The sequence below is a fragment of the Leptopilina boulardi genome, unplaced genomic scaffold (assembly GCF_019393585.1).
Source record: "Leptopilina boulardi isolate dan_hultmark-lab unplaced genomic scaffold, ZJU_Lbou_2.1 LbouV2_30, whole genome shotgun sequence".
NCBI classification, from domain to species: Eukaryota; Metazoa; Arthropoda; class Insecta; order Hymenoptera; family Figitidae; genus Leptopilina; species Leptopilina boulardi.
Window position 1 is genome coordinate 2675304 of NW_026137863.1, and position 18753 is coordinate 2694056.

The 18753-nt window shown below is 30.4% G+C and overlaps 1 protein-coding gene across 1 annotated transcript in view; it reads right to left on the reverse strand.

The window, feature by feature from the left end:
* LOC127282379 (zinc finger protein with KRAB and SCAN domains 8-like) overlaps positions 1 to 18753 on the reverse strand; it is a 248757-nt gene that overhangs the window by 11334 nt on the left and 218670 nt on the right. The window contains exon 6 of the mRNA XM_051306566.1: positions 10718 to 10932. Within this exon, the coding sequence (XP_051162523.1) occupies positions 10718 to 10932 (215 nt within the window). The remainder of the gene's footprint in view (positions 1 to 10717; positions 10933 to 18753) is intronic.

An 18753-nucleotide genomic window follows, 5' to 3' on the forward strand; every position in this document is an offset into this window, starting at 1 on the left:
GAACACTCCGCCATCTTCATGTTCTCCTGATACTTAAAATTAAAAATTTCTTTTAAATTTTATTGAAAATGCATCAAAACATTTGAATTTTTGAAACAGACGCATGCGCAGTCATTGTACATTCCATTTAGAGAACACTCCTCCATCTTGATGTTCTCCTAATACTCAAAATTAAAAATTTCTTTTAAATTTCATTGAAAACGCATCAAAACATTTAAATTTTTGAAATAGGCGCATGCGCAGTTATTGAAATTCAATTAAGAGAACACTCCTCCATCTTGATGTTCTCCTAATACTCAAAATTAAAAATTTCTTTTAAATTTCATTGAAAATGCATCAAAACATTTAAATTTTTGAAATAGGCGCATGCGCAGTTATTGAAATTCAATTAAGAGAACACTCCTCCATCTTGATGTTCTCCTAATACTCAAAATTAAAAATTTCTTTTAAATTTCATTTAAAATGCATCAAAACATTTGAATTTTTGAAATAGGCGCATGCGCAGTTATTAAAATTCAATTTAGAGAACACTCCTCCATCTTGATGTTCTCCTAATACTCAAAATTAAAAATTTCTTTTAAATTTCATTGAAAATGCATCAAAACATTTGAATTTTTGAAATAGGCGCATGCGCAGTTATTGAAATTCAATTTAGAGAACACTCATCCATCTTCATGTTCTCCTGATACTTAAAATTAAAAATTTCTTTAAAATTTTATTGAAAATGCATCAAAACATTTGAATTTTTAAAACCGACGCATGCGCAGTAATTGTACATTCAATTTAGAGAACACTCCTCCATCTTGATGTTCTCCTAATACTCAAAATTAAAAATTTCTTTTAAATTTTATTGAAAATGCATCAAAACATTTGAATTTTTGAAACAGCCGCATGCGCAGTCATTGTACATTCCATTTAGAGAACACTCCTCCATCTTGATGTTCTCCTAATACTCAAAATTAAAAATTTCTTTTAAATTTCATTGAAAACGCATCAAAACATTTAAATTTTTGAAATAGGCGCATGCGCAGTTATTGAAATTCAATTAAGAGAACACTCCTCCATCTTGATGTTCTCCTAATACTCAAAATTAAAAATTTCTTTTAAATTTCATTGAAAATGCATCAAAACATTTAAATTTTTGAAATAGGCGCATGCGCAGTCATTGTACATTCCATTTAGAGAACACTCCTCCATCTTGATGTTCTCCTAATACTCAAAATAAAAATTTTCTTTTAAATTTAATTGAAAATGCAACAAAACATTTAAATTTTTGAAACAGACGCATGCGCAGTCATTGTACATTCAATTTAGAGAACACTCCGCCATCTTCATGTTCTCCTGATACTTAAAATTAAAAATTTCTTTTAAATTTTATTGAAAATGCATCAAAACATTTGAATTTTTGAAACAGACGCATGCGCAGTCATTGTACATTCCATTTAGAGAACACTCCTCCATCTTGATGTTCTCCTAATACTCAAAATTAAAAATTTCTTTTAAATTTCATTGAAAACGCATCAAAACATTTAAATTTTTGAAATAGGCGCATGCGCAGTTATTGAAATTCAATTAAGAGAACACTCCTCCATCTTCATGTTCTCCTGATACTTAAAATTAAAAATTTCTTTAAAATTTTATTGAAAATGCATCAAAACATTTGAATTTTTAAAACCGACGCATGCGCAGTAATTGTACATTCAATTTAGAGAACACTCCTCCATCTTGATGTTCTCCTAATACTCAAAATTAAAAATTTCTTTTAAATTTCATTTAAAATGCATCAAAACATTTGAATTTTTGAAATAGGCGCATGCGCAGTTATTAAAATTCAATTTAGAGAACACTCCTCCATCTTGATGTTCTCCTAATACTCAAAATTAAAAATTTCTTTTAAATTTCATTGAAAATGCATCAAAACATTTGAATTTTTGAAATAGGCGCATGCGCAGTTATTGAAATTCAATTTAGAGAACTCTCCTCCATCTTCATGTTCTCCTGATTCTTAAAATTAAAAATTTCTTTAAAATTTTATTGAAAATGCATCAAAACATTTGAATTTTTAAAACCGACGCATGCGCAGTAATTGTACATTCAATTTAGAGAAACTCCGCCATCTTCATGTTCTCCTAATACTTAAAATTAAAAATTTCTTTTAAATTTCATTAAAAATGCATCAAAACATTTGAATTTTTAAAACCGACGCATGCGCAGTAATTGTTCATTCAATTTAGAGAAACTCCGCCATCTTCATGTTCTCCTAATACTCAAAATTAAAAATTTCTTTTAAATTTCATTGAAAATGCATCAAAACATTTGAATTTTTGAAATAGGCGCATGCGCAGTTATTGAAATTCAATTTAGAGAACACTCCTCCATCTTCATGTTCTCCTGATACTTAAAATTAAAAATTTCTTTAAAATTTTATTGAAAATGCATCAAAACATTTGAATTTTTAAAACCGACGCATGCGCAGTAATTGTACATTCAATTTAGAGAAACTCTGCCATCTTCATGTTCTCCTAATACTTAAAATTAAAAATTTCTTTTAAATTTCATTAAAAATGCATCAAAACATTTGAATTTTTAAAACCGACGCATGCGCAGTAATTGTACATTCAATTTAGAGAACACTCCGCCATCTTCATGTTCTCCTAATACTCAAAATTAAAAATTTCTTTTAAATTTCATTGAAAATGCATCAAAACATTTAAATTTTTGAAGTAGGCGCATGCGCAGTTATTAAGATTCAATTTAGAGAACACTCCTCTATCTTGATGTTCTCCTGATACTTAAAATTAAAAATTTCTTTTAATTTTTATTGAAAATGCATCAAAACATTTGAATTTTTGAAACCGACGCATGCGCAGTCATTGTACATTCAATTTAGAGAAACTCCGCCATCTTCATGTTCTCCTAATACTTAAATTTCAATTTTTCTATGATATTTTAGCGGAAAATCTATCAAAGCATTGAATAATTTGAATCTGCTCTTATGTAAAATATATTTATAGGTTTTATTTTTAAAGAAAAATTATAATTTATAAATAAATTACAATACAGGAGCTCTAAAAAAATCAGAAAAGATGTTTGTATAAGATTTATATTATTCTTTAATTTTTTACATGTATATTTTTTACCGGCAACGACATATATTTTATTACCGTTTTTTTATTAGTTTGGAGAGAATTGAAGAACTTTAAATATAATTTTGAAAGGGATTAGAAGAGAATTAAAAACAGCTTTAAATAAATTTTGTGTAATAAATATTTTAATTTTTATTTCTTTATTTATTTTTATTTTTTTGAATAATTAGATTGAAATATATTGAACAACAAATAAAATAAGTAATTGTTGAGAATTTTAATTTTTAAATATTTTAACGTAATTGATATTTAAAAAAACGTAGTTATTATATATTAATTGAAATTTTTATTAATTTATATTAGGGAGTTGATATTATAATTTATCAGTGATTTATATCAGAAATGGAACAATTGTCAATAGGTGAGTGAAGAAAAGTCACTGCTCTTGCTAGTATCCAACAATCTTCGGAGACAATATTTTGCATATAGAGGAAAGGAAATCAGTTACAATCGTGGCAGGTACGCCTCAAAATTCTAAGTGCTTCGTCTTCGTCTAGATTGTCGTCAAAGGGATCTTGGTGGACCAATAGTGAATTGTGTCATCGAGTTGTGATCAAACCGTTTTCTATACATGTCTAGGTGATCGCCTTTTTCTCGTTGAGGCAAAGAAGATTTCCTTTCCTTCGTCATTCAGATTATCTCCTCTCTCTCTCTCTTTCTCTTGTGTATTTTTCTCTTCCTCGTGTATTTTCATTCTCTCTCTTTCTCGTGTAAAGGATTCTTGTGGCACTGAGAATCGCGTCACTGAGACTTGCATACAATAGGAGAGTGATGGGCAGTTCTTGGACCATTGGGAGAACCATTGCAAGTCGCGACAGCTGTCAGGATGTAGAAGAGAAGTCGCTGATAAGGAATACGAGTTGGTAACGCGAGAGATTCTAACGAAGCTGTAGATGCTATGGCACAATACCTCGAGATAGCCAAGAGCGGGCAATAATTGGGTGTGAAGTGACATTCTTCCCCACCCCCCTTGCTTTTGATGATATCGACCTTTATATATATATATATATATGCTCAAAGGAACTGATGCTTGGAGATTGCTCTTCTTTTCATCACAAGGAGAAAAATCGATATTCCAAAATTTAACCATATTAGAAATTAAAATTAAAGCTTTTATCTTTTTATTGCAGCAAATGATAAATTTAGTTGCATTCTTGAATTAAAAAAATTCTATAATCTGGATCCGCAAAATTTCATTCTTAAAAAGAAAAAAAAATGTTCTAACACATAAATGATGTTCCTCCATTGTGTTAATCACATTTTTCATATGCTCTTCCAATCTCCATCATTTGCTTTAGTGAATAAATCAGGATAATGAGAATCTATATACCGATCAAGGAGATGAGAAAGAGGGAGAGAGAAAGAGTTTTTCGTCGCACGGATAAGACGAGAGAACAAATCAAGAGAGGCCGGCAATCGATACGTAATTTTTTTTTTTTTTTTTTTACAGCAAATACTATCAAAGGCTCGTGATCGAGAAAACGAACGACATCTAAAGAAGGTCGGAACTCGACGTCTTTGAATTTGCGATCTATCGATCAGTGTTTACGGATGTGAGAGAATCTCCAACCAAAGTGACAAAGGAATTCTCGTCACGAAGATATATGCACTTGGCATTATTGCCGGCCTTTTTTTTTTAAAGAACAAATAGAAATTTTTAACATTACTCTTCTTGGAAAAAAAAAATTGTGTAATTTTTTCATTAATTTTAAATTTTAAATAAAAATTGAGATTTGAGTGCTTTAATTCTTTAAAAGGTTTTTGTAGGAAAATATTGTTAAATATTATCAAATGCATACATAGTAAAGTAACGTAAAACTAATGACGTGGAAGAAAATGTTGTGCGCGGTGAATATATTGCATAATTGTGAGTAATTAGTCCATTCACGAGCTTGGTTTATATAGAGCGCGGTCTACACATAATATAGGAAGTCGTGTTTATATATATATATATGTAATATCGGACGGGATAAGCAAAGTGAAGGAGGCATTAATTATCCAGTTATTAATGCATTTTGATCGTATTTTAAAAAAAAATTATCACGTTACATCATTTAGATTATATAGCGGCGTTACCTTTTTGAGCTCATTAGTTAACCATATATAGAAAATCTCGTATGAAACATATTTCTCACAAAAATAATCCACCTGGTGATCAAAATAATCTACTCTCTAGTTCTGAATTAGTTAAAATAGACGATATAAAAAATTACCGACATAGAAATCTACATTACCGACTGATGACAATGTAGATTTCTATGTCGGTAATTTTTTATATTGGCATTTTTCCTGTTTTACCATCAGTCGGCAATGTAGATTTCTATGTCGGTAATGTTTAATATTTAACAAGTGCCATACGGCGTCAAAAATAGACAAAATTTGTTGTAATTTAAGCCCATTTGGAGATTTTTTTAATTAAATTTACTCTGGACAGAGGTGGTGTTTTTTTGACAAAGAATGCCTAAAATATATATATATATATATATATATATATATATATATATATATATATACGGTATAAAAAATTATATATATATATATATATATTCATGTTCAACACCGTGAAGTGAGTTCATAAAGTCCATTTGACCGTTTATGATCTTTTCTTTAGTGTGCCTCTTTCGTATAATTGGTTGAATTAACGTCTTAAGTAGAAGTTGATTGTAGGTTTTGAAAATGCATAGCTACGTTAACTCTGTTTCTGGAACTCATTCAGAATTCGTCAAGGTTCGTGATCAATGCTTGTTTACCTTGGGCAACGAAAAATAAAAAAAAAACAAAAGAAGAATCGTTTTTCCTCATTTTTGATCAAAATTCAATTGGGTATACAATTATCGTTATTGTTTCAAAGAAAGAAAAATATACCGAAAGATATTTTTATTATTTTTGAATGAAATTTAGTACGGTAAAAATAAATAAATGATAATAATAATAATAATAATAATAATAATAATAATAATAATAATAATAATAATAAATAATAATAAATTTTACTAATAAATAATATTAATAATAATAAATAATATTTTTAAATATTTAACATTACCGACATAGAAATCTACATTACCGACTGATGGTAAATAAAATAATAAGGTAAATCGATCGAATCGATGAAACTTTAAATATATTTAAAATTGAACTGAATTAATATTTAATATATTATTAATTTTTTAAATTATATTTATTTATATTATTTGTTTCGAATTTTGTCTTTACACGGTGGATATATGTATATGTTAATTTTGAGAATTTAAGGGAGGAGCCACATTCCGGTATACCAAGTGTAATTATACTGAAATCGTCTGATATACAGTGTTTCCTTCACATTAGTTGGCTAGTTTATGGTTCGGTTAATTCGCCTTAATTAATACGAAAGATCTCGTCAAACCTCCTCCTGTCCATCAAGAATCACGCTAGTTGTTCATCCAGTTAAGCCTACAATCTAGCTGCAATATGAACGCAGTGGTTCTCGTATCTTGACTCCGTAACCTTTTGGAAATTCTTGTTGTTATTATTATTATTATTATTTATTTTTTTTTTTTGAAATAAAATAAGCCCCCCGAGGTCAAGTCGAAATTATCTATTTAATTTTTTCCATCAAAATTCACGATATTAAAATCCATTTATTTTTATATTCCCTTTGGAATATTTGAAAAAAACCAAAATTAAATTAACGATAAAAAGAGACAATTATCTAATTCATAAAAAATAATAAACATATATATTAGAGTAATTTTTGCTTTCAATTGCATATTGATCCCGCGCGTACTCGTATATTATGGATAATGGAATTGAAATGGATATTGAATTCAGTTGGGCACCGATAGCGGCATGAACCGATTCTCTTGAGACTTCCGGCTTTTCAACTATATATATATATTTAATCGAAAATAAATTTGATATGTAAAAAGAATATTTTATCCAACAATTGACATTATTGTTTTCATGATTAATAAAATGATTTATTCTCATGATTGTTATGTGAAAATCTTTTCTCATGTTATATTATTAGGAAATATTGTAAAAAAATTTCATTGATTAGCATATTTATCATTACATTTCTTCTGATTGCCAATCGGCTAGATATATGTTTTGTAATAAATCGATTTTTTTTTCTTTTCATATCTATATATATATATATATATGTCAATTTAACAAGTAATTGACAATCATAATCATCACGTAATACCGTTGAGAGACAGCTCGAGAGAAATCGAACCCACACGCCGCGATCGATCGAATCGAATCGATGAAACCTTATCGATCACCCGTCCAATGTGGATGAAGCATTCACTCGTCGCAAATTCAATGTGCACGTTAAGAGGTTTCCCTTGCGATTTGCGATACATCGATCTTGCTTTAGAAAAAAAAAAAAAGAAACCACAAATCAAAGTGACACTCGAAACAAAATGATTTTTGATTTTTAAAATCAATTTTACCGATTTACAAGCAAAGATAAATTCTGAATTAAGAATTAATAGTTCTGAATTTTAATTAAAAAAAAAATTTTATTTACTATTTAAAAAATAATTTCTTTTTTGTCGATCTAAACCGGAAGGGAATGGAAAATTCCTCGATATTCTCCAACAGGGTAAATGGAATTTTTTTTTTTTTTGATTTAATCAGATAAATTCATTAATTAACAAGGAAAACGGTAAATATATAAAAGATAATAGTGAATTGAATTGAGCACCTCGACTGACTCTCTCTGGACCAGACAAAAGATCCTGGTTCTCACGACCACGCCCTCCCCACCACACTTGCCTCTTTTAGATGACGGTACTGCGAGGCGCACGAAAGGCACTCATCTACCGGAAACTCCATGAGTCGAACACCACACAGCTTTCGACTCGAACGATATAACGTAAGATTAACCGTACGTGTCGGAGGATAAATTTTATCTTCACATAAACAATAAAACTTGAATCATAAATCAAAATAAATTTTAAAAGCGATGTAATCAGCGCAGAAAGAACGATAAATTTATGAATTGATATGACGCATTATGCTCTCTCATATAAATATATATAAATTCGAAAAGTGTGCAATGTTTCAGTTAACATTCATCTCAATTTACCTCGCCAATTTACTAATTACCGTCAATAGATGATCGCTAAATTACATCAATATAATATATAGATGTTTTCTTTTAACTTTGGTATTAAAAAAAAGTTCTTTTCATGCAGACCATTTTTGCATTTCCTATCATTGAATCCATAAATGATACCGTTATTTTTATCAAAAATTAATGATTTATTGGGTCAATTATAAGTAGTACCAATCATTAATGGTACGAAGGATTAATATAACTAATAAGTAATGGTACCATTAGTGGAACCATTAGTGGTACCATTAGTGGCACCAAATATTAATGATACCATAAATTAGTGGTACCAACATTTAGTTGTACCAATAATTAGTGATACCAACCATTAGTGGCACCAACTTTATGTAGTACCAGTAATTAGTGGTACCAACATTTAGTGGCACCAAATATAATTGATACCATAAATTAGTGGTACCAACTTTAAGTGGTACCAAATATTAATGATACCATAAATTAGTGGTACCAACAATTAGTGGCACCAACTTTAAGTGGTACCAATAATTAGTGATACCAACAATTAATGGCACTAACTTTAAGTGGTACCAGTAATTAGTGGTACTAACATTTAGTGGCACCAAATATTAATGATACCATAAATTAGTGGTACCAAAATTTAGTGGTACAAACAATTAGTGGCACCAACATTAAATGGTACCAGTAATTAGTGGTATATTTGGTGCGACTAAATGTTTTTAGTGGCACCAAGTATTAATGACACCATAAATTAGTGGTACCAACAATTAGTGGCACCAACTGTAAGTGGTTCGAAAATTTAGTGGCACCAAATATTAATGGTACCATAAATTAGTGGTACCAACATTTAGTGTCACCAAACATTAATGATACCATAAATTAGTGGTACCAATAATTAGTAACACTAACAATTAGTGGCACCAACTTTAAGTGGTACTAACATTTAGTGGCACCAAATATTAATGATACCATAAATTAGTAGTACCAAAGCTTACTGGTACCAAATATTAATGATACCATAAGTTAGTGGTACCAAAGATGAATAATACGAATTGTTAATGATACCAACGATTAGTGATAGCAATAGTTAATGGTACAAACGATAATACTAATAATTAATCTTACCTATCGTTAAACCAATAAGTAAAATTTCGTTACATTTTAGATAAAATGGTTTTTATTGTGAAAAAAAAATTGTTACAGCAATATTATTCGCAAGCTTAAAATCTCTGTTTTATTTTCATATTGTTGCCAATTACATTCGAATGTCTGCAATTTTGAAATGGAAAATATAAAAACGTCAGTTGAGATTGGCTTAATTATTTTCGACTAATCGACTAGGCGTTAGAAGGCAATTACGTGTATTGCGATGACTCAACGTGGGAAAGTCTCAGTAATTAGTCAATTACTGAAACCTGTGAAAGGCTCGCGTTTGTAAGCTCAGGCAAAAAGGAAAAAAAAAGAAAAGAAAAAAAGAAGTGATTTCTTTTTACCATTTATGTTGATCGAGTTAGTTGAAAGATCCACAAGAGATATCCGCGTTTTAAATAGGAAATTCAACTTCTAATGAATAATGAATAATATAGCGTGCCATTGTCCCTTATAGCAATTACTCTAGTTTATGCGCCACAGTTTTTTTTTTTATTTGGTTACTAACAAAACAAAGCGCCGCACTTGACAATGAGTTATTTCTTATTTATATACGGGATATAATTTAATTAAGTGTTTCGAAATTATTATTGTGCGAAGTTATAAAAACATCGCGTAATAAGTATACGTGAGGTAATATATAATAAGGAATTGTTTTCCTAAAAGAAAATAGAAAAAAAAGTCATTAAGAGATTGAATGTTAATAATTTTCTTTCAAGTTGCCGCATTTTATTTCTTATTTGCAAAAAAAAAAAAAAAAATTTCAACACTTGGAAATAAAATTATTTTAATCGTCTCAAAATAATTTTGTTTGCAAAAATATTAATTTTTAAAAAATTATATCTAATAAAAATAAAATTTCGTTTATCACCAGTTTGCAAAATTTTTCTGCCGAATATAAACATTAATTGCAAATGCATATATAAACGCCTTAATGTCAATTATAAATTCAATGACAGTAACTCGTATATTATGGAATAATGATAATTAACAAGATTGACAGTAATTAACAGACCACTTTTTGTTATTAGGTTCTATTGGAGAAAAAGATAGTTGTTTTATTATTAAACTGCTCATTAAAGTAGTTGAAATCACTCCTTTTTTCCATCTTCCCCCCTCCCCTACCCTTCATAAAATCAAATATGGAAGTTTTCATGTTTATTCAATAAGCCCCATAGTCGTTTAAGCACCAATTTTGTCAGCCAATCACCTCTATTCATTTGATTAAAAGGGGTGTTTCTTTTTCTAATTGACCATTGAATTTACTATAAAAAGACTTATTTCATTTGGATCGAGTATGATAATTTGTTGTTGTTGTTGTTGTTGTTTTTATAATACTTACCAGTATGAGTTCTTTTGTGAGCCTTGAGATGTGAACTTTTTGTGTAAACTTTGTCACATCCTGCAACGTCACATCTGTGCACTTTGCGTCGTTTTAACGCATCTCCACATTCACTGTCAACACCCAAACTGGCTCCATTACCACCAACACCGCCATTACCCCTTCCACCAAGGCCTTGATTACAAACAATTCCAGCGGGTCGTTTATGAAAAACACTGTAACAAAAATAGGAAATTTTTTTTTTTTAATGAAATATTGTTTATAAACGATAAAATGGGTGATTATTAAAAATGATAATTAATTGTACTTTTAGTTAATGGTAGCAATGATTAATGGTACCAAAATTGGTACTTCTGATTAATTGTACCATTAATGTTAATTGTATCATTGAAACCATTGCCATTTCAATTGAAGATAAGAACTAAAATTGGTAACACTAATTAATACTAACATTAATTATTGGTACCATTAAATTGTGGTATCATTAAACTTTGGTACTAATTATTAGTGGTAAGATTTATGATTGGTACCACTAATTATTGGTACCATTAGTCTCTGGTACGGTTAATTATTTGTACAATTAATCATAGGTACCGCTAATTATTTGGTACCAATCATCTTTAGCACCACTAATTATTTGGTACCATTCATCTTTGGTACCACTAATTATTTGTACCATTAACTGATCTACCATTAATTACTGGAATTTCTCCTACCATTAATTATTAGGCCTATTAATCTTTGGTGCCACTAATTATTCATATCATTAATTTTTATAACCACTAATTCTTGTTACCATTAATCTATAGTACCATTAATGATTGGTACCACTAATTATTGGTACCATTAGTCTCTGGTACCATTAATTATTTGTATAATTAATCATAGGTATACTGCTAATTATTTGGTACCAATCATCTTTAGCACCACTAATTATTTGGTACCATTCATCTTTGGTACCACTAATTATTAGTGCCATTAATAGTTGGTACCACTAATTATTTGGTACCATTCATCAATGGTGCCACTAATTATTAGTGCCATTAATAGTTGGAACCACTAATTAATATTACTATTAATCGTTGGTACCATTAAACATTGGTACTATTAATTAATTTTACCATTAATCCGTCGTATCATTAATCTATGGTACCACTAATGATTGGTACCACCAATTAATATTACAATTAATATTAGGTACCATTAATTATTATCAACATTAACCATCAGTACCATTGATCACTGGTACTACTTATTATTATTATTATTATTGCCATTAATATTTGGTGCAATTTATTAATATTACCATTAATCGATGAGACCACTAATTAATATTACCATTAATCGTTGCGACCATTAATTATTGTTACCATTAATCATTGGTACCATTAATTATGGTACAACTAATTAATATTACTATTAATCGTTGGTACCATTAAAAATTGCTACCACTAATTAATGGTACCATTCATCCTTGGTATTATTAATCTTTGGTACCACCAATTATTGTTATAATTTATCATTGGTACCACTAATGTTTGTTACCATTAAAGTAGCATACCTCTTTTGATTGGTACCAGTAATTAATATTACCATACATTTTTGGTACCATTAATTTTGATTATTAATTATTATTACCATTAGCCATTAGTATCATTCATCATTGGTACCACTAATTCTTAGTACCTTTGGGTAATTTTTGTTAGCATTAACTATTAATATCATTTATCATTGGTTCCATTTATCATTGGTACCAGTAATCTTTGGTATCAGTAATCTTTGGTACCAGTAATCTTTGGTACCAGTAATATTTGGTACTAGTAAACTTTGGTACCACTAATTTATGGTATCCTTAATATTTGGTGCCATTAAATGTTGGTACCACTTAAAGTTGGTGTCACTAATTGTTGGTACCACTTAAAGTTGGTGCCACTAATTTTTAGTGTCACTAATTATTGGTTCCACTAAATATTGGTACCACTAATTTATGGTATTATTAATATTTGGTGCCACTAATTGTTGGAACCACTTAAAGTTGGTGCCACTAATTGTTGGTACCACTAATTTATGGTATCATTAATAATTAGTGCCACTAATTACTGGTACCACTTAAAGTTGGTACCAACAACTTTTGGTACCATAATTCAATGGTTCGTTTGATGAAACCAATGATTAATTTTTTCAATTATCAATAGTACCAATGGTACCAGTGTTTGATACATTTATTAGTTCCTAAAATTTGGTACCACGGTCTTATTTTATTGCTGTACAATGTCTAACATCCTGATATAAAAGTAGAAATCGTTTTTTATTATTCTAAGAAACATACATCTTTAATCTTGAATTTGAAACTCTTTGCTTGTTGTACCTATGTAATAATAGTCAAGTAAAAAGCAGGAAATCTATTATAAGAAGCAATTCTTTATAGGCTGATGAAAATCTGTAAGTCGAAATCGATTTGCTATCGATCTGTAAACAACATCGATCAAAGATGAATGCCTTCGAGTACCGCGCGAGAGTCTCTTATAGAGTGACTCTTTTATTATTCGTTTCTTGAAGTTGTTGTCAGTGAGTTTTTTCTTTCAAAAAGAAAAGAAAAAAAAAAAAAAAAAAAGAAAAAATTTTTTCCCTCTTTTTATTTTTAAATCGATCATCGCCATACGAAGAAGATCGAATCGGACAGATGGAGAATTCAGAAGTCTAAAGGAGATATGCTTGCCATGGCAAGAAAAGAAGCAACAATAACGGGAGCGGTCATGGTGCACACAAACGTGGGCAAAAGCGCCACATACCACTTGGGCAATATATCCTTCAATGACTACAGTCATTGCAATCACACCGCACCTTCGATCTTCTCTCTTCCTTCACCGTCAAACCCTGTACCTACTAGTCAGTGTCATTCTATGACCGTTGACTACTATTGTTTTTGCTGCAACTTGCGAGAGGACTACGAGACATTAATGGTGGTAGGATCGTCTCTTGAGGTCGTAGAAAATCAATAACGTCCCAGGTTTTAACGAGTCTCATTAATTCCGCACCAATGCCAGATTAGGGCTGATTTCTTATCCATAGAGAGCTGAGAAGTCACTAGATAAACTCGTCTTAGCCTTGAAATTAATCAATCTGATGTCGAATACAAGAGAGTGAGTGAGAGAGAGAGAGAAAGAACAAATGGAACTCGTCGAATCCAATTGAGATTTTACAGCCAATGAATAAGGAGGGGGGGATAGGGGGGGATAAAAAACTACAATTTTCAAATTAAGGAAGCTTGCCCTATAAAATGTCGATTGACAATTCTAGATTCTGTCGCTTCAAATGATCGAGGGAAAATTAATCATGAAAATAAACGATTTAGTCATCAATCTTACAATTATCCCTGACATTGTATGCCTAACTTGGTCCTGGCGTTTTTATCTATATGTTTTTTCCTCTCACTCAGAATCGTTGAGAAAAATTCTTTTATTTTGTTTTCTTAACTCACTTTTTTTTAAATAAACTCAAAATCAGAAAAAAAAATTATAAAAATTAGATTTTGTAAATAGTTGAAAAAAATTGAATTTTTTTGTTCTGAATTTCTGATTTAATCTCAAGATGCATTCTTCATTTATTGTTTTATTGAAGGATCGTTAAATTGCAAAGACCCCTTCTATCTCTGTCACATCTAAATCGCAATCATTGCGCAATGTGTATCGTCCACTGATCTTAATCACCACGTGAGCATCCATGGCGAAAAACTTGTCTCTTCAAACATATATTGGAATGATCTATATGTCTTCATTCGCCATCAGGCGGAATAACTTCCCATCTGCTGTGATTTTATTTTCTTTCTCACTTTTATCTTTTTTTTTTTTAATTACAATCTAAAAAATTGTTTATTAACAAAAAAAATTATCTTGTTTCAGAGAAAAATAGTTGTTACAGTGAAAAATAAATTATTTGATTCAAATAATTTTAGTGGTACCAACAATTAGTGGTACTGATAATAAGTGGTACCAACTTTTAGTGGTACTGATAATAAGTGGTACCAACTTTTAGTGGCACTAAATTTTAGTGGTACTAACAATTAGTGGTACCAATAGTTAGTGGTACCAATAGTTAGTGGTACTAACATTTAGTGGTACTAATAATTAGTGGAACCAATAGTTGGTGGTACCAATAGTTAGTGGTACCAATAGTTAGTGGTACCAATAGTTAGTGGTACCAACATTTAGTGGCACTAAATTTTAGTGGTACTAACAATTAGTGGTACCAAAATTTAGTGGCATAAAATTTAGTGGTACCAACAATTAGTGGTACCAATAGTTAGTGGTACTAATAGTTAGTGGTACCAATAGTTAGTGGTACCAATAGTTAGTGGTACCAATAGTTAGTGGTACCAATAGTTAGTGGTACCAATAGTTAGTGGTACCAATAGTTAGTGGTACCAATAGTTAGTGGTACCAATAGTTAGTGGTACCAATAGTTAGTGGTACCAACAATTAGTGGTACCAATAGTTAGTGGTACCAATAGTTAGTGGTACCAATAGTTAGTGGTACCAATAGTTAGTGGTACCAAAATTTAGTGGCACTAAATTTTAGTGGTACCAACAATTAGTGGTACTAACATTTAGTGGTAGCAATAATTTTTACTATTATCAAATAAATATTTATTTGTATCAAATAATTATTATTTGAGATGGTATTTGTTTAAAATACAGAAATTATTAGTTCAAATACAATTCAAATAAAAATTATTTGGTTCAAGTAAATATTTATTTGATGTTAAGTAACCGATTATTTGAATCAAATAAATTTTTTTCTTTTCTCCCATTGAAATGGCTATTAAAATAGATTTTCCATTTGATATCCATGGGAGAAAAGTGAAAAAGTAATTTTCACATTCTCTTTCCACATTTGTTTTCAACTATATGCGAAAGTTTACGTAATTACGTGATTTTCTTTTTTTTACATTCACTTATATATTCATTATAAGATTTCCCAATAAATCCATTGAACGTTCGCCATTTCTTTTTAAAAAGTGAAATTCGTCACGTTCTCATCGTAACTTAGTGGATAATAAGCAGTTTGAAGAAGTGAGAACGTCCGTTATTCTGGTGAAAATGGGTTGGTGGTACTTCGTTAATTGAAAAGAAGAGCATACACATACATATTATGCATGAAGTACGTGTCAAAAAATGGAATATATACTTTATAAAGAAGAAAAAGAAGAAGATTCACCCAAATTCGACATGCAATAATTGATTTAAGAGATTGTACGAAAGTTTGAAAATAAGCACTTTCATGTTATATGTATACATGAAAAACAAGTAACTTTCAGATCACTTAAATTGTGTTATGTGTATGGAAAAAAACGCTCTCCTTTATTTTTTTTATAATTCATCTCACAGTACGCCCTCTTTTTCATGCTCTCTAAAGTCAAGAATTAAGGATAAAATTGAAAATTACCTAAATTACAAGTGAATAATTGCGATACATCAAAAATTATTATTCCCTCAGCGTTAAATTAAAATTGTATTGGATTAAAATGTTGAGAAGCAGCGACATTGACACAAAACTATTTAAAGTGAGACCGTAATAAAATAGAAAAAAATATGCTTTGGATTTTAAATTGTAATTTACATTACAAAATTAAATTACAAATTTTTATTCTATCAATAATTAGTGGCACTAAATTTTAGTGGTACCACTAAAAGTTGGTGCCATTAAATGTTGGTACCACTAATTGTTGTTACCACTAAATACTGGTACCACTAATTATCAGTACCTCTAATTATTGATACCACTAATTATTGGTGCGACTAATTATTGGTACCAAATATTAGTGGCACTAAATTTAGTGGTACCAACTATTAGTGGCACCAATTTTAGTGGTACCAATTTTTAGTGGTACCAACATTTAATGGCACCAAATTTTAGTGGTACCAATAATAATTAGTGGTACCAACATCTAGTGGTACCAACATTTAGTCGTACTAGTAATTAGTGGTCCCAACATTCAGTGGTACCAACATTTAGCGGTACCAATAATTTCTTTTTTTTTGCTACAGTTAGATACATTTTTTTGCGCTCATATTTCTTAGCACCATTTTGAGTTCATTTATCGCAATAAGAGAAGAGAACTCACGAAAAGTATCGGGTACAACACGTTCTACTGTGTATTTAGGGTAATTGAAAAATATTATTCGCTCACTGCTGCTTTTAAAGAGGTGGTTCGGCGAAACCAAAAAAAAAAAAAAAATTGCTCAACTTTTTTTTTACGAGTTGACGAATTACCAACTGCCTCAATGCTTTTCACGTGAAAGATTAATGTATGAAATCTGTAAATTTGACGGAAGATTAAACGATCCCTAATGACGTATAACTATCTTGTTTTACATTGTAGATATAAATTGACTTGAAAAAAATGTTAAGCAAATGTTTTGTGAACAAAATATTTTTACCCTCTTTTCTTTAACCTCAATTACTAATCTCTTTTGATCAAATTTTTGTCAGAGAAAATTACATTATTTCCGAAGATATTGATAAGTGGGTTAATAAATTTGTACAGAGATGACATTTAAAAATTGTAATTGTTTGTGTTTAAAGAGGCATAAATTCGGTTTGTCTCTCTCTCTCTCTTTTTTTTGTGAATGATACACGCCCTAGTTTGGTGTGTGTGTACGAGGCTCGAAACGAGCCACATGGCGTAGAGTTACGCGCGGACGTGTTCTTTGGTACACGCCTCCCCTTGTTTCAGGTGTGCGACGTGAGTTGCGAGAACCGGATACGCTAATTTACAGTGCACAATAACTCCCACTGAATGCCACGAAGACGACTCGAAAACTCGCTTAATTGGACGAACCTTATAATAAGCAGTGGCGATACCAAATGTCGCCTCACGGTTCGAGATAAGGTTCACTCTCTTTCTTTTTTTTAACTATCTCACTGTCTCAAGCGCCATTTTATATTTTTCAAAGAAAAAACAATAATTTTTTAATTTTTTGCGATTTACGATATTTAGTGATACCAACATTTAGTGATACCAACATTTAGTGATACCAACATTTAGTGGTACTAATATTTAGTGGTACCAACAATTTGTGGCACCAAATTTTAGTGACACCAACTTTTAGTGCTACCAACAATTAGTGGCATTAAAAATTATTGGTACAACTAAAATTTGGTGCCACTAATTGTTGGTACCACTAAAAGTTGGTACCATTAAAATTTGGTGCCACTAATTGTTGGTGCCACTAATTGTTGGTGCCACTAATTGTTGGTACCACTAATTGTTGGTATCACTAAAAGTTGGTACCACTAAATATGGTGCCACTAAAAGTTGGTACCACTAAAATTGGTGCCACTAATTGTTGGTAACACTAAATGTTGGTGCCATTAATTGTTGGTACCACTAAATATTGGTACCACTAAAAGTTGGTACCACTAAATTTGGTGCCACTAATTGTTGGTACCACTAAATTTGGTACCACTAAATTTGGTGCCACTAATTGTTGGTGCCACTAATTGTTGGTACCATTAATTGTTGGTACCACTAAAATTGGTGCCACTAATTGTTGGTAACACTAAATGTTGGTGCCATTAATTGTTGGTACCACTAAATATTGGTACCACTAAAAGTTGGTGTCACTAAAATTTGGTGCCACTAATTGTTGGTACCAATAATTAGTCGCACCAACAATTTGTGGTACCAATAATTAGTGACACCAACTTTTAGTGGTACCGATAATTAGTGGTACCAACTTTAAGTGGTAGCAATAATTGTTTTGTGGACTTTACTATTATCAAATAAATATTTATTTGTATCAAATAATTATTATCCGAGATTCTATTTTTACATTTCTTATTTGTATCACCATTTTCATGTAATTTAAAGTAAATTTCCTTGTTTTTCAACTAACAATCGTAAAATTATTTTAGTTTCTATTGGAAAAAAAAATTCGTTACTCTTCTTCCATTATCGTTAAAGAATGGTTATCTCGCAACGAGCTGTTGGTTCTTTCGTGTTGAGGACTTCTCAACGACTATACCCGCAGTAG